The 22,952-nt window shown below is 45.6% G+C and overlaps 1 protein-coding gene across 1 annotated transcript in view; it reads right to left on the bottom strand.

The window, feature by feature from the left end:
- The window catches only part of pde11a (phosphodiesterase 11a), a 544,209-nt gene that overhangs the window by 142,333 nt on the left and 378,924 nt on the right, over window positions 1-22,952 (bottom strand). The window contains exons 11-13 of the mRNA XM_085986089.1: window positions 20,826-20,972; window positions 15,022-15,129; window positions 359-468 (exon numbers count right to left, since the gene is read on the bottom strand). Coding sequence (XP_085842215.1) covers window positions 359-468; window positions 15,022-15,129; window positions 20,826-20,972 — 365 coding nt within the window. The remainder of the gene's footprint in view (window positions 1-358; window positions 469-15,021; window positions 15,130-20,825; window positions 20,973-22,952) is intronic.

The raw sequence follows: 22,952 nt of genomic DNA, 5'->3' as shown, positions 1-22,952 counted from the left end.
GGGAAAAAACTGAACTTTTGAAATTAATTAAACAGATGTATACTGCAGTGCCTGGTGGATTACCCGAAAGTAACTTTGCATTTACAAAGTCTGCTCCCCTTATAGTGCGTGTTTTAACCCTATTGGCCAAAAATCACTGATCTAATGTCAGTTTCTGCCTAACTGAAGCTGTAAATCGTTGTTAAATAAAATTAATGTCAATGTAGAGGGTTAAAAACAAAACTGAATAAAGGAAAGAGTTGCTTTTAAATTATTTTGATTGTGTACGTGTTGGATATAGACAGATGCCAACAACTGTGCTGTTTAAAAATGATTATTGGCAAAAGAGATAACTATATTTTTAAGTATCAGAACTTACTTTGCTTGGAAAGCATTGTTAGTGCCTCTGTGGTCCAAGTCATGACACAGGCAGCCTACCATTAGACCAAGAACTTCCGTGTCTGTTAAAAGTTCCTGAAAATCTGCAGTCTAGCAAAACAACAAATATATATGAGGCAAGGTTCACTGGATCCATAGCTTTTGTCAGCGGGGTTGAACGAGAGCAAGATAAAAGTATTCACAGCAAGTACGCTCAATTACTTGAAGAAAACCTGTATCCATAATAAACTCTGTCTCACAGCTCCATCTTTAGGTGGCTTTTTACCTTTCTCGGTTTTATTTGTATACCAGGTGCTGTAACAACAGGGTGCAGCTCCAAAGAACTCTAATATGGAGAGTACCATACAAGAATGACCTTGCTGGCAGCAAGGAAAGACTTGAAGAAATTACACTAGATTACCAACAGGTAAGTCACATATTTTACAAACTCAGCCACCTTGGTTTAGCAAATAATGATTAACTCTACATTTCAACTTCTGTGTATAAGGGAGAGTTTTGAGCAATTACTTTAGGTGAGAGAGCTCCACAAGTTGAGGAATGGTGTATGAAGGTTTGATGTTGGCATTCTATGCAAGCTATTAGTTTGATACAGAATGTTGAGGTGAAGCTGCAGTAACTTGAGTTGAGTCCATCCCAAAAACAAGATGAAGATATTACATCCCCGCATAATATATAGTGAATTATCTGGTAACCTATCGTTAATAAAAACCTGACCATATCTTCTGACGAATTTTGTGACTATAGCCTGGAAAGTACTGTAAGCAATCTTATTGGAGGACTTTCTAGCCCATTTATATCAAAATCCTTTCTTTGCTATTTAACAGAAGCATTTATTTTAAATGAGTTAGTACCTCTGTCAAAGTAATAGAGAGGAATTTGATAGAGTGCATTAAAGTTTTCTACAATAACATTGCTGACAGTAATTTCCAGATGTATACAGTGGAAGTTGTCATTTAATACTATTCTAATGGGAGATCACCTCTCGTGTGCAACCATAAATGTTTGGCAAGAAAGGTTCCCTATTGTAATTGACCCCTCATGAAAAACAACCTGCTGAACATGACCAGCAACCAGAGCTGTCCATTTGTAATCAAAGACCACACCTAACTGTATATTAGCCAAAATCCAATAGACCGGAATTTACTGTTGCTGGCGAATAAACGGCACCTGCTGTTTATTAGACTTGCCCATTTAATTTCCATAAGATTTTGCACAGCAAGTTGCTGTGTGTGGGAATGGGTTTACAGGGCATCTGGGACCTTTGTAAACAGAGCAAGCAACTGTGTATCTCCTTAACCAATCAGATTAAAGGATTGTGAAATGAACAGCGAAGAGACAGAAGCAGGAAATGTAGGCTAGAATAGTAAATTCAACGTCAAATCAGGTGCAGAAAGAGAAATAAAGAGAGGGAAAGAAAGATTGGATTGAGAGAGGAAAAAGTAAATATTTAAAAAAAAAAATCTCCAACAACAATTAAAAGCTGTCAGAGAGGTTGTTTGGCAGTATTAAGACATGTCATGCTGTTAAGAAGAACAATGGACAAGCCCAAACTTTCTGCTATACATTTAGTTCATAGTTATCACACAAGAACAGGAACTCCACGCCGTTCAATACATTTGAATGGGGAGCCAGACAGCGAGATGCCGTTTTTGGGAAGCTAACGGCAGAGTGCCGCATCTCGGACAGCAACTTCTGGATTTTCTGCCCACGCCTGAAGTTGTTGTGTGATTTACATAAGAACATAAGAAGTAGGAGCAGGAGTAGGCCATACAGCCCCTCGGGCCTGCTCCGCCATTCAATAGGATCATGGCTGATCCAAACCTAGACTCACGTCCACTTCCCTGCCCGCTCCCCATAACCCCTAATTCCCTTATCAGCTAGGAAACTGTCTATCTCCGTTTTAAATTTATTTAATGTCGCAGCTTCCACAGCTCTCTGAGGTAGCAAATTCCATAGATTTGCACATAAATAACAGTGAGCGTGTTAACAACTTCTGGGTTTCCGTGTTTAACTGCACATGTGCGTACTCCAGAAGTTGCTGTCAGATTCGTAGAGTAGTGACGGCAAAAGCTGACAGTTTCGCCATCATTACAACCGCAAATTCTGGGCCATTGCCTTTCGTTTTCTCAGAGTGAGTAGTGTACTGCAGCCAAATATGAGACAGCCCTGAAAGCAGTTTTAACATTTTTGCCTTTGACCTTGTCTTGAGAGTATGGGTTTCTCTGGTTGATTGAGAGCAGATCTCAGAGCTATGAATTGGCACAAACTTAATTTCTTCCAACAGTGAGCAGAAAAAATTTACACCAAGGTTTATAGAATGCTGGTTAACAATTCCAGAGACTTATTCGGATCTCAAAAGATGGTCTTTTGTTCACAAACTTTTGAAAGCATTAATGTTTTCCCTTGTTCAGCTTCCTAAAGAGGTATCACTCCAAGAAAGGGCTGGAAATGATAGAGCTGACATGCAGCATGGAGGTAATCAAGCAAATAATTCATGGTGCAAACATTAGCCTTAATTTTCTTAATAACAAGTCTCACTTCAGTGCAGGATTAAATTTTGAATAAGATCCATTAAATGTAAAAACAAATATTTTGTAGATTTTTGCTCCTTTTTAGGATAACAAAATTTTCCTCCAATGAGGGACCACCTATTTTGAGAGACCACCTTTTCTCGGTAGAACAGGTGGTCTTGAATGATGGGGGCCCACTGGATTATTTTTCAGTTATGATATCTCATTATGTCACTCTAAAATTGTCAATCACTGTTTTAACTTTACCGTTAGTGCTATAAGTAAACAGCTGAGGAGCTTTGGACCACTACAGAGCAACAATAAGTACAAAGTGTTGGCACAGGGTACATAATGTGATGAAATATGCCTTCATCAGACCTGCTTGTATTGTGTGAACCACACCCTTTTGTTCCTATTGTGTGTATTGGCTACGCCCCTGTCTTTTGCCATATAAAGGTCTCAGGAGCTGTATGAGTCACTCACTACCAGATGAACCCGATGTGGGAAGACCTGCTATGCTGCTATGTTCTTAGTGATTAAAAGCCTTCAGTTGAATCCTTTAAAATCCTTGTCTTTGAGTTATTGAAGGCACATCAATTTTAATCACTAAAACACCAAGATGGATCGACTCCTGAAACCAGAGCGCTTGGATCTGGACCCCCATGCCTCAGACGCAGCCACACAGTTCGGACACTGGTTCCAATGCTTCGAATTTTTCATTACAAACTCATCCACTGCCATAGCTGCAGCCGAAACCGCTACCAGAGATATGAAACTGGGAATCCTGCGAAACTGGGTGAGCCATCGGGTCTCCCCTCTCATCCAAGATGCCACCAGCTACAAGGATGCCTGCACCATCCTGAAGGCCCACTACGCACGGCCAATAAACGTGGTGTACGCCAGGCATCTTCTGACTACTCGCACGCAGCGGCATGGTGAGTCACTAGTGGACTTTATACTAAACCTAAAAGTACTGGGCAGAGACTGTAACTGTAAGGCCGTGTCTGCCATCGTGTACACGGAGGAGCTGATTCGAGACTCCCTTATTGAGGGCCTCAGTTCAAATTATATTCGGCAGAAACTGTTTGAAAAGGAGGGACTGGACTTAAAACAGGCTATAGATATAGCGCGATCGCTGGATATGGCCCAGAGGAACTCTGAATCCTGTTCCCCAGGCCACGCGGCCCACTCCGCCTCGTGCGCGCCGTGGGGGCCGCCATCTTGGAAGCCATCTTCACCTCCCAGGTCTCAGGCCAGCCCAGCACCATCGGAGCCCCAGCCTCCACCCAGGAGCCCCACTACTGCCGCGATGCATCGGGGCCCGAAATGCTACTTCTGCGGTCAGGACAAACACTCCAGGCATCTGTGCCCAGCGAAGGGCACCACCTGTTTTAAATGCGGGAAGAAAGGACATTTCAGCAAAGTCTGCAGAGGGAACCCCGCCTCCAACTCCACCACCGCCGCGTGCGCGCCGTGGGAGCGGCCATCTTGGAAGCCATCTTGTCCACCCTCATGGAGTCCACCATCTTGCCCCGACTACACGGACCTCCAGGACCCACTGGTGGCCTCGATCACAGTGGATCAATCCAGGCCACATCCGTTGTCTAAGTCGATGATGGACATAGAGGTAAACGGGAACAAGGTTAAATGCTTGATTGACTGCGGGAGCACCGAAAGCTTTATTCATCCTAGCCTGGTAAAATGACTTTCTCTAATGATAGTCCCCACACAGGACAAAATCGCCATGGCCGATAAGACTCATACCTCAAAAATTACAGGTTTCTGCGCGGTTATGTTGTCGGTAAAAGGCAATGATTACAGAGATTTTAAACTATTGATAATGCCAGATCTCTGTGAGCGTGATCTTGGGTCTGGACTTCCAGTGCCACCACCAAAGTATCACGCTTACCTACGGTGGGTCCCAGCCGCCCCTCACAGTGTGCGGTCTGGCTACCCTGAAGGTCAAGCCGCCCTCTCTGTTCGCCAACCTCGCACCCAACTGTCAACCCATAGCGACCAAGAGTAGGCGGTACAGCTGGGAGGATAGACGGTTCATTGCGTCGGAAGTAGAAAAACTCAAGCGGGAGGGTATCATCGAATGCAGTACCAGCCCGTGGCGCGCCCAGGTAGTAGTAGTTAAGGGTAGCGAAAAGAAGCGGATGGTGATAGATTATAGCCAGACGGTTAATCTATACACCCAGCTAGACGCCTACCCTCTGCCCCGCATAGCGGATATGGTTAACCAAATCGCGCAATACCGGGTGTTTTCCACCATCGACCTAAAATCGGCATACCACCAGCTCCCCATTAGGCCGGAGGACCGTCCATACACCGCCTTCGAGGCGAACGGACGTCTCTACCACTTCCTCAGAGTCCCCTTTGGGGTAACAAACGGGGTCTCGGTCTTCCAGCGGGAGATGGACCGCATGCTCGATGAGAACCAGTTAACAGCCACCTACCCATACCTAGACAACGTCACCATCTGCGGCCACGACCAGCAAGACCACGACTCGAACCTCGCGAGATTTCTGAAAACCGCCCTCAGACTCAATCTCACCTACAACGAGGATAAGTGTGTCTTTAGCACCAGGCGCCTCTGTATCCTGGGCTGCGTGGTGGAAAACGGGGAAATCGATCCGGACCCCGACCGATTGCGCCCCCTACGGGAGCTACCCCTACCAAACACTCCCAAGACCCTGAAAAGGTGCCTGGGGTTCTTCTCCTATTACGCCCAATGGGTCCCCAATTATTCCGACAAGGCCCGTCCCCTCCTGAAATCAACATCCTTCCCGCTCACAGCCGAGGCCCACGCCGCCTTCAACAGCATTAAACACGACATTGAGAAGGCCGCGCTGCAGGCAGTGGACGAAAACATCCCTTTCCAGGTCGAAAGCGATGCATCCGACTTCGCTTTAGCGCCACCCTCAACCAGGATGGGCGGCCCGTAGCCTTTTTCTCAAGAACCCTCCAAGGGCCCGAGATCAGGCACTCCTCGGTAGAGAAGGAGGCCCAGGCCATAGTGGAGGCAGTGCGGCACTGGAGGCACTACCTAGCCGGCAAACGCTTCACCCTGCTTACCGGCCAGCGGTCGGTAGCCTTCATGTTTAACAACAAACAAAGGGGGAAGATCAAGAACGACAAAATTCTCAGGTGGCGGATCGAACTCTCCACGTTTGAGTACGACATAATATATAGGCCGGGGGCCCTCAACGAATCCCCCGATGCCCTATCACGAGGGATGTGTGCCAGCATCCAGGGGGACAGGCTACAGGGCCTCCACAATGGCCTCTGCCACCCGGGGGTCACCCGGCTATTCCACTTTATAAAATCCCGTAACCTGCCCTATTCCATCGAGGAGGTCCGGTCTATGACCAGGGACTGCCGCACCTGTGCGGAATGCAAGCCCCGTTTTTTCAGACCCGACCGAGCCCACCTGATCAAAGCTACACGGCCATTCGAGCGCCTGAGCTTAGATTTCAAGGGACCACTCCCCTCCACCGACCGCAATGTGTACTTTCTCAACATTGTGGACGAGTACTCCCGCTTCCCATTCGCCTACCCCTGCCCAGATATGACCAGTGCCACGGTCATCAAGTGCCTCGGCAACCTGTTTTGCACGTTCGGCATGCCTAACTACATCCACACTGACAGGGGGGCGTCGTTCATGAGCGATGAACTGCGCCAATACCTGCTGTCGAAGGGGATAGCCACGAGTCGGACCACTAGTTATAACCCCCGGGGTAATGGGCAAGTGGAGAGGGAGAACGCGACAGTGTGGAAGGCGGTCACCTTAGCACTAAGGTCTAAAGGCCTCCCCACCTCCCGCTGGCAGGAGGTCCTCCCAGACGTACTCAACTCGATAGGGTCGCTACTGTGTACTGCTACTAACGCCACTCCCCACGAGAAGATGTTTGTTTTTCCCCGCAAATCAACCTCAGGAGTATCCCTACCCTCGTGGCTCTCCACCCCAGGGACAGTCCTGTTACGGAAGCATGCGAGGGGCCACAAAACGGATCCCCTCGTGGAGGCAGTACATCTACTCCACGCAAACCCACAGTACGCGTACGTCAAGCACGCCGACGGGCGTGAAGACACCGTGTCCATAAAGGACCTCGCCTCGGCAGGAAGCGACGACGGCGACCCACCACCACCACCCCCAGAAGAACCTCCACCATCCCCAGAGGTATCCTCACCACCCCCAGAAGTACCTGCAACACCCCCGGCACATGGGTATGCCCAGGAGGGCACCACGGACTCCCGGTCGGAACCCGAGGTACTGTTGCGACGTTCAGGAAGGACTATCACACCCCCGGACAGACTAAATCTGTAGAAGGGGTGAATGTGATGAAATATGCCTTCATCAAACCTGCTTGTATTTTACCTGCTTGTATTGTGTGACCCACACCCTTTTGTTCCTATTGTGTGTATTGGCTACGCCCCTGTCTTTTGCCATATAAAGGTCTCAGGAGCTGTATGAGTCACTCACTACCAGATGAACCCGATGTGGGAAGACTTGCTATGCTGCTATGTTCTTAGTGATTAAAAGCCTTTAGTTGAATCCTTTAAAATCCTTGTCTTTGAGTTATTGAAGGCACATCACATAAACTGTGGGGAAGGTGATCATTCTGCTGCTCATAAACCACATGAACAAAACTCCTCAGTTGAAGTAAAGTCTTTGTACTCTATGCCAAGCATTCAGTAGCTTATCCTGCAAAGAAATCCCTTTTCTCCTCAGCATTTGCAGTAAAACAAATAATGAAACATTACATGTAGTGTGGTGTATGTAACCGTTCCACCTTTAAGAGAACTATTTTAAGAGTTGCACTACTTTATCTTGGCTGCTGTATACTGTAATACCGGTGGTGACCACACCGGTATATAAGTGCTGTGTAAGAATTTATTGGGCAGTTCCACCCTGACCTTCGACTAGTAAAGACCTGTTAAAATTTACTCTTGTGGTCTGTGTAGTAATTCTCATTATAACACACAGAATTAACAGTGGCGACGAGTACGATCTTACCGTGCGGCAGAGATACATTCAAGGCAGTTTAACGGGCGTCGAGAAGAGGCATCCGCCCTCATCATTCTGCTGAGAAAAGACTCGGGTCTGCAGAGCAAAGGAAGAATTCTGACACGAAGCCTTCCATCAGCAACAGGCAGTGATCATCCCTTCTATCACGGTGGTGGATAAGCCGATCAGCGACGAGCAGCAAGTCGGCCACGTTGGCTGTGAAGTAGGGGAGGGAAAAACGGAGGATATAAGGGCGGAGAACTCGACCACGGCCGGGGAAAAAAGCCGGACAGAAGTCGGGGCCAGAGGCGCTGAGACTGGGGCAGCGTAAGGCACGGGAGCCGCGGTGAATGCAAACGCAGCCGGTGCGAAAGACCGGGCTGCAAGCGGGCTGGGAGACGCAACAGCGTCGAGAGAGAGCTCGACCGCGACCGGTGAAAAAGGCCAGGCAGCTACCGAGGCCGCGAGGCGCAGCGACCGGGACAGCGTAAGGCGCGGGAGAAAATAAAAAAACCACGGAGAACTCAGCCGCAGCTGGGGGGGAGAGGACCGGACTGCAAGAGGGGCTGGGAGGCACGATTCGAGAACCGCTGGGGAGGGCGAACGCAGCAATACGGCAATCGCCATTACAGCCAGCGGGGGAGAAAGGCAAACGCGGGAAGCCGCCATTTTCGTAGGCGGGGGAAGAAGACAAGCGCGGGAAACCGCCATTTTGAAAAAAAAAATAAAAGAGAAATTTCTTTTTGTTTCTCAAGAAGATTGCGAGGATGCCTAAGCGTGGTAACATCAACGATTTCGATCCCGATGTTCAAGATTGGGCCACGTATGTAGAACGCATAGAGATATATTGTAAGGCAAATAAAATATCAAATGAAGATAAAGCACTAACCTTACTAAACTCAATGGGTGCGAAGACATACGGGCTATTGAAGCATCTTCTATCACCAGCTAAACCGGCGGATCAGACTTTCGCTAATATTGTTGCTGTCCTGAAGAATCATTTGAACCCCACACCGCTGATGTTAGCGGAACGATTTAAATTTTATGCGAGAACGCAACTGAAAGAGGAAAGCAACGCGGAGTATTTAATTGAACTGCGTAAGCTAGCGAAATACTGTCAGTTTGGGGAAAGCCTGACAGAGGCACTGAGAGACAAATTCGTGTGTGGATTGTCGAAAGAAGGAACACAAAAGCGGCTACTTGAAGAGAATGATCTTACACTTGATAAGGCTGTCACTATTGCAGCATCGCACGAAGCCGCAGCGAGAGGCACTGCGGAAATGCAGCTGAAGGCAGCGGTACTCAGCGTAGATCAAATGGCTTTGGGTACAACGAAATGTTATCGTTGTGGGAAGACAACACACGATCAGAATCAATGCTGGTTTAAAAACCAGGAATGTAGAAAATGTGGCAAGCTTGGTCACATAGCTAAAGTATGCCGGTCAGGAAAGAAGACCAGCAACAAAAAGTCACCGCAGGAAAAGTGCAGAAAGGTACATAAGGTGGCTGAGAAGAGTTCGGATGAACAGAATTCGGATTCAGACTCCAACAGCAAGGAACTGGGTAGTCTGAGAATTCACAATGTGAGTAAGGAAGCTGACCGACAAACTATCTGGGTCACACTTGCAGGTAGCAGGAGTCCAAGTGAAGATGGAATTGGACACCGGATCGGCGTTGACGGTCATGAATAAGCAAGATTACAAAAGGTTATTCACACATATTCCCCTACGGGATACGGAGATAGTATTGCAGACATACACGGGGCAAAGAGTATACCCCATCGGAAAGATGAAAGTCAAGGTGGTACACCAGGGCAAAGAACACCAAGGAATGGACATATATGTACTACCTGAGGGAGGTCCACCACTTCTGGGACGGGAGTGGATCAGGAAAATAAATATGGACTGGCATTCTCTAAAAGCAATAACGGTAGATTCCGGAAAAAAAGATGTTAAACCTGAACGATTGTCCAGAATATTGGATGAGGGCATATGTAGCAGTGACAGTGACAAAGCAGAGAGTGAGAAATCGGTGAAGACAATCAGCTCAGACTCTGGAACTGATGATGGTAAGACCAGCCCATGTGCAAAAGACAAGTCTAAAATGGACTTGCAGACTAATGATGGAAAAACGAAGGAGTGCATAAATGCTTCAGAAGAGAACAAAGTATCAGAACAGAATTCCACTGAACAACAACAACATAGTTTGACAGAGAATTCTGAGTCTGTCCAGTCTACAGACATGCACATTTCTGAGGAACACCGGGCTCGAACTCAACTCAATTTCAAACTACAACAGCAATTAGAACAAATGATTCGCCGTTTTGAGCAAGAGATGAATGCAAAGAAAAAGTTCTTTGACACAGAGTGGGAGAATCTGGAAAGACAGCAGAAGCAGCTGATTGAGAAAATGGAACAGGAACACACAAACCGTCTGCGCAATGAGGCCAAACGAATCAAAGCTGAGCAAGAAAGGGAATATGTCAAATTCATCGATCAGTTGAAAGCTAAGAAGAAAGAGCACCCTTTTGTGAGCAGTGTCAGCAGTAATAAGCCACTCGGGGAATTGGTGGCAGAGGCAAAAGCTGAAGTGATGGAGGAAATAGAAGACAATAGAGAAGAAGCAGAAGATGATGACTCATCTGAACCATTATCACCCCTACCAGGTCACGCACGTGGTCCCTCCGAACTGAGCCAAATCAGTCTGGAAGTAGAAAAACTTCCCAAGGTACTCGAGCCTTTAGAAGTCAGCAATGCTGGTTCTGAAGTTACGAAAGTTCAAGCTGTTAAGTCCAGTGAAGGACTATTAGATGAGTCACCCCAGCAACGAGAACCTACTACACCACCGAAAACTACTACACCACCGAGGCGTTATCCGGACCGAGTCAGGAGGCCTCCTCAGAGACTGAATCTATGAACTGTTTTTACATGAAGTTGTGTATATATGTTAGTATGTTATGTTTATATATACTGTTAAGCTAAAAAGGGAGGATTGTGGTGTATGTAACCGTTCCACCTTTAAGAGAACTATTTTAAGAGTTGCACTACTTTATCTTGGCTGCTGTATACTGTAATACCGGTGGTGACCACACCGGTATATAAGTGCTGTGTAAGGATTTATTGGGCAGTTCCGCCCTGACCTTCGACTAGTAAAGACCTGTTAAAATTTACTCTTGTGATCTGTGTAGTAATTCTCATTATAACACACAGACTTAACATGTAGTAATTATGAGTGAATGGGTTTTAAACTGAAGCAGTTTATTAATAGCATCTAAACAGATCTTCCCTCCATCCCTCTCTTCCCTGTTCCTGTCCCATCCAACTTCTCCCATCCTTTTCCCTCTTCTCCCTTTCATCTTGTATTTCCCCCCCTCCCCATTGCCTTCTTCCTTGCTCTTGACTCGCATGTGAACTAGTGTATTAACAAGTAATTTTGCACCTTGGACTTGTTTGCTTGGTAGGAATTGAATTGAAATAAAAACAGAAAATACTGGCTGTTAGTCAGAATCTGAAAGAAATATTTCTGATGGCATTTTGCATCAAGACACTCCTGGCTTCAAACAGTTGTAAGGAAAGGCTTCAACTGAAATATTAACTTGTCTTTCTCCAAGGCAGCTAATGTGTTCACTACTGTTTACTTGCTGCTGCTCCTGCAGAGATATGCTTAACTCTATCTGTTCTTTAACTGTGAATAGTTATGACATTCTGCTTTTTGTTTTTCTCTTTCTTCCAATTGGAATGAAAGGTCCAAATAGTTGGGCTCACCTAGTGTGTTTGATTCAATTATGCTTCCTTCATGATATATTCTATTATTGCTACAAGATTCCTTCCATAATAACCTATTTGTCTATTTCATAAATTTCAACTCCGCTAACCAATAAGTTCTTGGTTGTACATAGGGTAATTTAAAAAATGTACCATCAGTAACTAGATAACAAAAACGAGGCCTTTGTTTGCCTTGCACACTGAGAAAAGGGCCTTGTTGGACCCTCTCAACATAATTTCCTTGGAGGATTGGTTCTAGGCAGGTGGGTAAAGTTCCTGGCCTTCAGAATTATCCTATGGACCTTTACAATATTATAGCTGAATTTCTCCATGTTTTATGCCAAATGACTAGAAAGTCTACTCCTGACACATGACAATAAGCAATGACTTCTAATTCATAATGTAGGCTAAAGATGCAATCTAATGTACACCATTTAGGGCAATTTGTTAAATTGTGACTGCAAAATCCTGGTAAAAGTCTTGGCTATGTGCTTAAATGTCTTATTTGTGTTGATCAAACTACTGTTATTTTTGGGAGGCAGTCATGTTTCTCAGCACTACTCACATGCTGTAACAGCACAAAAACAAGTTCTTTGGTGCTTTTCCAAGATGATAAGTGATTTGAGGGGATTGCATAACAGTTCCTCAGATCTGTGCTGGAAATAATTGGGTTTGGTGAACAATCAGATTGAAAGTCCACTCTGTGCTCTAGGACCAAAGTTGCTGTGGTTATCGAAGGCAGCGACACATTACTTTCCTTTCTCCAGGACTTGAATGACCCTCGTTCATCCTACCCGCCCACCACCTGCCCCCCGCCCCCACCCCTGCTATTTTCTCTCCCAATTGGACTGTGGTGGTACAGATATATTCACATCCAGTTATACAAGCCATCGCTGCAGATTAAATTGTGCATAAGGTATCACTCTGTGCCAATGAAATACTACTTTACACCCTTAACCCTGTTGTAGCCTTGCCATGTCTGTTAACCTAGATTTCAATAGCAGCCCATTTCTGTTTAGGAACAATTCTACCAAGACAAAGGGCTGACTTTAATGGGGAAGGCAGATTGGGGGCAGGGGGGCTCCAAGTCAGCCAGGAAGCCGGAGGAACGGGTTTCCCGCAGGCCCTGCTGAATTTAACGGCAGGGCCTAATTTGACTCGGAAGCCTTTGTTTCCCACCCGCAGCCAGCCAGACTGAGAGGCTGGCTGGCTCTGGGCGGGTAGGCCTGTGGCACTAAGCTGCACAGAGGAGGGAGGGAGGCATCGCGTGGGGGCCAGCTGAAGGAGCACGGGTGGTGAACCCAAGGATTGGGGGGGTGGGGGGGGGGGTAATGGGGAAATCCTGAGGATTGAGGAATGGTCAGGGAAGCGGGCGGCAGGGGGAACGAATCCAAAAATGCCGGGTTGGGGGGGGCTGGGGGTGCTCACAAGGATCGGGGGCCAGGATCCCAAGTATCGGGGTGGGGGAGCGGCCGGAGAATTGGGGAAGGGGGGGCGGGTGCTGGGAATTGCAACATGATCAGGTGCCGGGGGGAGCACAGGGGTGGGGGGGGTATCAGAGGCCTCGTGGGGGTGTCTCCGATCAAGGGGGTGGTTTAGACAGGGACCCTGGATCAAGGAGGTAAGTTTAAAGGCACTTACCTCCTGGATCCAGCAGTCCTTGCCTTGCATTAGCTGGCAGGTTTCATGAGGCCTGCAAAACCTGACCAGCTAAAGTTAAATATAAAATGGAGGTTAAAGCAGAGGCTTCCAGCCTCATTATTATAATATTTAAATAGACGACCCGCCTCCTGGCAGCAGATTTATATCCCTTACATCCCTTCAAGAATTTCTGAATTAACAGTAGTTTTTCAAGTAGAACAGAATCTCCATTAATCTGTCAGCTGATATAATCAACATGTTTTGATTTTGGTTTGTTTTCCATGCTGTCAAGTAATCAGCTGGAGCAATGGCCATGGAACTCCCGCCTCAGGTTGACCGACGTGGTCACTGAGCTGCGTGAATCCCGTTGCCATGCAGGGAAATTTAAAAAGTAGGAGGAAAAAGGCCCTTAAGTGCCTGTAATGTACTTCATAACTATTTCAATTGGGTCTCCCGATGGTGCAGGTCGGGTCAACTTGACGATGACAGACGTGCCTGTGGGAAAGGTGAAAGGTGCGTGGGAGCGAGATGACAGCGGGTTCCTGACCCACTGTCAAAAAAAACATCTTTCCCACCTGACCCACCACCGATCTCGCCCTCTACTACCCTAGAAATTTTAGCCCTTTGTCTTTGGCTCCCCCGGTCTTCCAGGCAAAACATGATTCTTTTCCTTTCAAGTAAACCTATACAAACTCTCAATATTTGGGATTGCAGATTATTCGAAATCTGCACTTATAGAATTCTATCAAAATAATTAGTCCAAATGCAGTATTGAAGAAGAACATTCTCCCTAGACTGCTATATATTTCCTAGATGTTTGCAGCTTCTATACCATTTACCATTTTTAAGGAATTAGACCTGCATGTTGCTCACTTTTTATGGAATTCTAAGTGGTCTCTACTTGGTCTTTGATAATTCCAACTTCCCAAACATAGGGGTGTAGTTTGTTGTAGATACTTACTAGTTGGCAACTTGTCTTTTCTCAGCCAACTGGAAACTTAGGTATGTTCTGGTCTTATCAATTAATTTGGCTCACAGTATGGATTTGATGACCTGTTTGCTGCTTTTTAAAAAGAAATGATAGGATATCTACTCCTGTCCACCACTTTAGGATTAACTTAATATCCTGTCTACACCCCTCCCCAACTTCTTGGGATGGTCAGAAATTCAGTACTTGGGATAAGAAGGGCCTTAAGTATTTGTTGCAGCTTTTTTTTTGGTGATCTAGGGACTCATGCTGTTCTGCAAGAATCATCTACATTTGAAGGAGAGTTTTTTTTATAGTTAACTTAAAATTCATCACTTGCTATGTGATATGTGTTACTTGGCCTTTACTATCATGGTTTTTTTTCTTGTTATGACTTTGAAGTGTTTTGTTTATTGATTGCTCCTTTGAAAATCATCAGCTTTAAAAAAAAACAAATTCTAGCATCTACATATTAATAGCTGTATTGTGACATGGCAATGGGGACGCACATTTATTCACCTCTCGATACTGAATATCCAAGCTCAACTGTGTTGCTGCATTGAGGTGGTGAAATCCCATTCAATGTTCGAGAGGTTTTGGTATTAAATTTACACCATTGCAAGTAAATTAAAGTTAACTAGATGAACAAAGATAAAATCCAATCTAAAACGAATATACATTTTCAATAAAACTGAATAATTTGTTTTGATACAGTGTGTCATATATTACTGTACTACTTAGAATACTCACTGTCAACATTGCAAACATGCACTGAGACACGTTAAATGCATGCCGCCAGTTGTGGTAGAGAACCATCCTGTAGTTCTTCCGGACAGTCAGCAACCATCTGCACAAAGTCTGTAAGACACAGCTTATAAATCCAATGTACAGAATCGCAACTCGCATTATATAGCAGCTTTAATGCAGTAAAACGTTCAAGGCACTTCACAGAAGAGAAGTGGATTATAAGCAGTCATGGAAGGATTAGGAAAGATGATTGAATGCATGGTTGAAAAGTTAGGTTTTGAGGAGGCTTTTAAATACATGGAAGGAAATAGAAAGGCAAAGGGGTTTAGAGAGAGAGAGAGTGTTTCAGAGAGTAGGACTGATATGACTGAGGTTTCTGTCACCAAAAGAGGAGCACTGGGAGTGGATGGGTCAAAGGATAAGAAGGCATAGCTGTGACATATGGCCATGGGAGATTCCAGAGGTTGTGAGGGGTGAGCCAATGCAAGAATTTGTAAACCAGAACAAGGATTTTGAATAGAGTGCTTTGGCCAGAGGAGGTCAGTGAGGATAGGGTTGAGAGGGTCTTGTTATGGGACAGGACGTGAGCAGTGGGGCTTTGGGTTAGTTGGAGTTTATATAAAGCAGTATTGTCCAATACATTAGCCACTAGCCACATGTGCCTACTTGAACTTTTAATTTGTAAATAAAAAATAAGGAAGAGACATGGTCATTGGGAATGTGATCTTGATGCTCATATTTGCAAGCAGTATACATGTGTATTATAACCTTTTTGTATTGGTTGGTAAAATGGTAAGATGAAAAGTAGAGTGTGCAAGTGCTTTTTGATTGTTGTGTGTGATTGATTTATTTCCTTGGTTACTGCTTATTGGTTATCTGCTAAAATTGTGTGCAACACGGGTGAAAAAGCCAGACTTCAGCACCATGGAAACACCAGCAACATTTTACAGAGAGCCCAACTAATAATGAACAGTTCCAACAGGGCACAACATGGCGAAGAGCCCAACCAATAACGAACAGTTCCAACAGGGCACAACATGGTGAAGAGCCCAACCAATAATGAACAGTTCCAACAGGGCAGAACATGGCGTAGAGCCCAACCAATAATGAACAGTTCCAACAGGGCACAACATGGCAAAGAGCCCAACAAATAATGAGCAGTTCCAACAGGGCACAACATGGCAAAGAGCCAAACCAATAATGAACAGTTCCAACAGGGCACAACATGGCGTAGAACCCAACCAATAATGAACAGTTCCAACAGGGCACAACATGGCGAAGATCCCAACCAATAATGAACAGTTCCTACAAGGCACAACATGGCGTAGAGCCCAACCAATAATGAACAGTTCCAACAGGGCACAACATGGCGTAGAACCCAACCAATAATGAACAGTTCCAACAGGGCACAACATGGCGAAGATCCCAACCAATAATGAACAGTTCCAACAGGGCACAACATGGCGAAGAGCCCAACCAATAATGAGCCGTTCTAACAGGGCACAACATGGCGAAGAGCCCAATCAATAACAGCAGTTCCAACAGGGCACAACATGGCGAAGAGCCCAATCAATAACAGCAGTTCCAACAGGGCACAACATGGTGAAGAGCCCAACCAATAATGAGCAGTTCCAACAGGGCACAACATGGCGAAGAGCCCAACCAATAATGAACAGTTCCAACAGGGCACAACATGGCGAAGAGCCCAACCAATAATGAGCAGTTCCAACAGGGCACAACATGGCGAAGAGCCCAATCAATAACAGCAGTTCCAACAGGGCACAACATGGAGAAGAGCCCAACCAATAATGAGCAGTTCTAACAGGGCACAACATGGTGAAGAGCCCAACCAATAATGAGCAGTTCCAACAGGGTACAACATGGCGAAGAGCCCAACCAATAACAGCAGTTCCAACAGGGCACAACATGGCGAAGAGCCCAACCAATAATGAGCAGTTCTAACAGGGCACAACATGGTGAATAGCCCAACCAATAATGAGCAGTTCTAACAGGGCACAACATGGCGAAGAGCCCAACCAATAATGAGCAGTTCTAACAGGGCACAACATGGCGAAGAGCCCAATCAATAATGAGCAGTTCCAACAGCGCACAACATGGCGAAGAGCCCAATCAATAACAGCAGTTCCAACAGGGCACAACATGGCGAAGAGCCCAACCAATAATGAGCAGTTCCAACAAGGCACAACATGGCGAAGAGCCCAACCAATAATGAGCAGTTCCAACAAGGCACAACATGGCGAAGAGCCCAATCAATAACAGCAGTTCCAACAGGGCTCAACATGGTGAATAGTCCAACCAATAATGAGCAGTTCTAACAGGGCACAACATGGCAAAGAGCCCAACTAATAATGAACAGCTCGAACAGGGCACAACATGGTGAAGAGCCCAACAAATAATGAACAGTTCCAACAGCGCACAACATGGCGAAGAGCCCAACTAATAATGAGCAGTCTCAAAAGTGCACAACATGGTGAAGAGCCCAACCAATAATGAGCAGTTCCAACAGGGCACAACATGGCGAAGTGCCAAACCAATAATGAACAGTTCCAACAGGGCACAACATGGCGTAGAGCCCAACCAATAATGAACAGTTCCAACAGGGCACAACATGGCAAAGTGCCAAACCAATAATGAACAGTTCCAACAGGGCACAACATGGCGTAGAGCCCAACCAATAATTAACAGTTCCAACAGGGCACAACATGGCGAAGAGCCCAACCAATAACAGCAGTTCCAACAGGGCACAATATGGCGAAGAGCCAAACCAATAATGAACAGTCCCAACAGGGCACAACATGGCGAAGAACCCAACCAATAATGAACAGCCCCAACAGGGCACAACATGGTGAAGGGCAAGTAGCATCAAACTGCATTCTGAATGGTGAGCAGGGGCGGGTATGGTGCATTTTGTTGTACAAATCAAAATTCTCACCAATCACTCTGATGAAGTCAAAGTACTGTTTGCAACTGCTGCACAAAAACCTAGATGTGCTGTTTCTGATTAATTATCACATAATTTCAAACTTTGAAAGAGAAAGACTGCAAAGTTCCACACTGAATGGAGGTAGATGTTTGCTAAGTAAATATATATGTGAAGTGTACACTTGCTACAATTGTACAGGGCTCTGGTGAGATCACACCTGGAGTACTGTGTACAGTTTTGGTCTCCTTATTTAAGGAAGGATATACTTGCCTTAGAAGCGGTGCAACGAAGGTTCACTAGACTGATCCTTGGGATGAGAGATTGAGTAGAATGGGCCTATACTCTCTGGAGTTTAGAAGAATGAGAGGTGATCTCATTGAAACATACAAGATTCTGAGGGGAATTGTTTCTCCTGACTGGAGAGTCTAGAACTCGGGGCATAGTCTCAGGATAAGGGGCCGGCCTTTTAAGACTGAGATGAGGAGGAATTTCTTCACTCAGAGGGTGTGAATCTTTGGAATTCTCTGCCCCAAAGTGCTGTGGATGCACAGTCGTTGAGTATATTCAAGGCTGGGATAGATAGATGTTTGGACTCCAGAGAAATTAAGGGATATGGGGATAGGGCAGGAAAGTGGAGTTGAGGTCGAAGATCAGCCATGATCTTATTGAATGGCAGAGCAGGCTCGAGGGGCCGTATGGCCTACTCCTGCTCCTAATTCTTACGTTCTTAAGTACATTTACCTGTAATGTATGTATGGCATTTTCAACTAAAATTAGTGCACGTGGCTACACCAGTGGCACCGTAGGCAAACATGTGGCGAGTTAATGATTTCTAATGGACAAGACTAGTATAGAGTGGATAGGGTGGCCAGTGAGGAGAGCATTGGAGAAATTGAGTCTTGAGCTAATGAAAGTGTGGATAGTTGTTTCGGTGGGAGTGAGGTTAGCAAATAATGTTTCAGAAATGGAAGTAAGCAGGAAGCCACAGAAGTGCCAGGCAATGACTATCTCCAACAAGCGAGAGTCCAGCCGCCTCCCCTTGACATTCAACGGTATTACCATCGCCGAATCCTCCACCATCAACATCCTGGGGGTCACCATTGACCAGAAACTTAACTGGACCAGCCACATAAATACTGTGGCAACAAGAGCAGGTCAGAGGCTGGGTATTCTGCGGCGAGTATCTTACCTCCTGACTCCCCAAAGCCTTTCCACCAAGGCACAAGTCAGGAGTGTGATGGAATACTCTCCACTTGCCTGGATGAGTGCAGCTCCAACAACACTCAGGAAGCTCGACACCATTCAGGATAAAGCAGCCCGCTTGATTGGCACCCCATCCACCACCTTAAACATTCACTCAATCCACCACCGGTGTACCGTGGCGGCAGTGTGTACCATCTACAAGATGCACTGCAGCAACTCACCAAGGCTTCTTTGGCAGCAACTCCCAAACCCGCAACCTCTTCCACCTAGAAGGACAAAGGCAGCAGGCGCATGGGAACACCACCACCTGCAAGTTCCCCTCCAAGTCACACACCATCCTGACTTAGAAGTATAGCGCCGATCCTTCATCGTCACTGGGTTAACATCTTGGAACTCCCTCCCTAACAGCACTATGGGAGTACCTTCACCACACAGACTGCAGTGGTTCAAGGCGGCAGCTCACCACCACCTTCTCAAGGGCAATTAGGGATGGGCAATAAATGCTGGCCTTGCCAGCGATGCACACATCCCATATACGAATAAAAAAAAAAAGGCAGAAGTGATGGATAGGATATGGAGTTTGAAGCACTTTTCAGGTTCAAACAGGATACCAAGGTTGTGCAGTGTCTGGGTCAGCCTGAACAAATACATGGAGAGGGGTACGGAGTCATGCAAGGGTACAAGGTTTTGGTGGGAGCCAAGTAAAATTACTTCAATTTTCTCAATGTTCAACTGGAAAAGTTCTGGCTAGATATCAATGACTTTATGTTGGATAAGCCACCTGACAACACGCGTTCTGCAGTTGATGGTGGTGTTGTAGAAGTAAGTTTGGGTATCATAAGCACACATTTTAAAACTGAACCAAAATTTCTGATTATTGTTTCCAAAGTGAAGCACATAAATGAAGAAAAGGAAGGATCCGGGGTGGAATTTGGGGATAGTCAGGAGGTGACCGTGTGGGAGTGGGTGGAGAAGTCAATACTGGAGATGTGTTGTCTATGTTGAAACAGGTAGGTAGGTAGGTGGAACCAAGCAAGGATAGTCCCATGCATGTGCACTATCAAGGAGAGACAGTGAAAGAGGATGTCTGAGTTGAATACTGCAGAGAGATCAAAGGCCATGGTCACAGTAACAGAGCAGGTGACATTTTGCCCCTGGCAGTCTTCGTGCTGTGGGAAGGGTTGAAGCTGGATTGAAGAGACCTGAGCAGGGAATTACAGAAGAGGTGAACACCGAGCTAGGAGCCAACAACGCGTTCAACAATCGTGGAAAGGAAAGGTATGTTAGATCGGAACAGAACAGAGGAGTCAAGGCTGTGCGAAGATTGGAAGATAGTAATATGAGCGAAAGGTGTCAAGAGTAAGGGGAAAGGCCCAAATGGGACCTCCTGATGATGGCCACACTTCCGCCAATCCAATTTTGATGACCACCGTGGTGGGATGTATAGCCGGGTGGGGGGACTTCAATGAGAGTGGAAAGAGTCACTGCCCATAAGCCAGGTTTCTGTCGGGCCCAAAATGTCAATAAACTCATCCAGGATCAGGTCTTACACATTTACATAAATATTATGAACAAATACCTTGTATATTCTAAACACATATCTTGTATATTACACAAAACTTCGTTTATAAATTATTCTACTTGTATTTGGATAAATTACCTCATAATCAATTTTGAATTTCTGCACCATTCCAAGCTCCATAAACATTCTGAGGGCTGCAGTGATCATAACATCCTTGTCAAGAGAGAAGTCATTGAAATGGAATTCATCAATACTGAGTTCAGTAGCAAGTGGGATGTTTGCTGCCTGCAAATGGAGAAAATTCTCAGGCTTTTAATAATTCAAAACCAAGGTTTCACTTTGACTTTTCATCTGCTCTTCATAGCAAATACTATATCGAGAGAGATAAGAGAGAGAGATAGAGAGAGAGAGAGAGAGTGCTTCTTAAACTCCCCAAAGGTAAAAGATCCAACCTTTGGACTACTACTGCGTCTTGGGAGCTGTTTGAAAAGCAGCCTGCAGTGATGGTGGTATATCAAATGAGAAATCAGACTTTTTCAAAGAAGTTATGCATTGGGGTCCACCTAACATTCTGCTAACTGAAATGTAAGCCTATTCATATTTGATATTTTCAGAATACCAGTCCTATATGGTCCTGTTTAAAGACATTAAGAACATAAGAATTAGGAGCAGGAGTGGGCCATGTGGCCCCTTGAGCCAGCTCCGCCATTTAGTATGATCCTGGCTGATCTTCGACCTCAACTCTATTTTTCTACCTGATTCTCATATCCCTTGATCCCTCTAGAGTCCAAAAATCTATCTCAGCCTTGAATATACTCAATGATGATTCAGCATCCACAACCCTTTGGGGTAAAGAATTCTAAAAATTCACAACCGTTCTGAGTGAAGAAATTCCTCCCCTCAGTCTTAAATGGTTGATCCTTATCCTGAGATTATGTCCCCTAGTTCTAGACTCTCCAGCCAGGGGAAAACAACCTCTCAGCATCTACCCTGTTAATCTCCCTCAGAATCTTGTATATTTCAATGAGATCACCTCTCATTCTTCTAAACTCGAGTGTATAGGCCCATTCTACACAGTCTCTCCTCATAGAACATAAGAACATAAGAACATAAGAAATAGGAGCAGGAGTAGGCCAATTGGCCCCTCGAGCCTGCTCCGCCATTCAATAAGATCATGGCTGATCTGATCCTAACCGCCAATCCACTATGACAGGACTATCTCCTGAATCTAACAGCATTAGACACACGAAAAACAGGAGCAGGATCAGGCTACACGGCCCCTGGGCCCGCTCCGCTACCCACAGGACCATGACCTATCCGAACCCAGACTCATGTCCAAATTCCTGCCCGCTCCCCGTAACCCTTAATTCCCTTTTCTACTAGGAAACTGTCTATTTCTGTTTTAAATTTATGTAATGATGTAGCTTCTACAGCTTTTTGGGGCAGCATATTCCATGGACCTACCACCCTCTGAGTGAAGTAGTTCCTCCTCATCTCAGTTTTGAAAGAGCAGCCCCTTATTCTAAGACTATGCCCCCTAGTTCTAGTTTCACCCATCATCTGGAACATCCTCCCTGCATCCACCTGATCCAACCCCTTCATAATCTTATATGTTTCAATAAGATCGCCTCTCATTCTTCTGAACTCCAATGAGTAGAGTCCCAATCTACTCAACCTCTCCTCATATGTCCATCCCCTCATCCCCGGGATTAATCGAGTGAACCTTCTTTGTACTGACTCGAGAGCAAGTATGTCCTTTCTTAAGTATGGACACCAAAACTGTATGCAGTATTCCAGGTGCGGTCTCACCAATACCTTGTACAACTGAAGCAATACCTCCCTATTTTTATATTCTATCCCCCTAGCAATGAAAGCCAACATTCCATTGGCCTTCTTAATCACTTGCTGCACCTGCATACTAACCTTTTGAGTTTCGTGCACCAGGACCCCCAGATCCCTTTGTACTTCAGTACTTTCAAGTTTCTTGCCATTAAGATAATAACTTGCTCTACGATTTTTCCTGCCAAAGTGCATAACCTCACACTTTCCAGTATTGTATTCCATCTGCCAAATCTCTGCCCACTTACTTAGTCTGTCTATGTCCCCTTGCAGGTTTTTTATGTCCTCCTCACTCACTACTTTCCCTCCCATCTTAGTATCATCTGCAAACTTTGATGTGTTACACTCGGTCCCCTCCTCCAAATCGTTAATATAGATTGTAAAGAGTTGGGGACCCAGCACTGACCCCTGCGGAACACCACTGGT

This window comes from Somniosus microcephalus, chromosome 4, assembly GCF_052327205.1.
Source record: "Somniosus microcephalus isolate GS21.2 chromosome 4, FLI_Smic_1.0, whole genome shotgun sequence".
Taxonomy (NCBI): Eukaryota; Metazoa; Chordata; class Chondrichthyes; order Squaliformes; family Somniosidae; genus Somniosus; species Somniosus microcephalus.
Note: the sequence above shows the minus strand (reverse complement) of the source record. Positions and strands in the feature narration are given on the sequence as shown.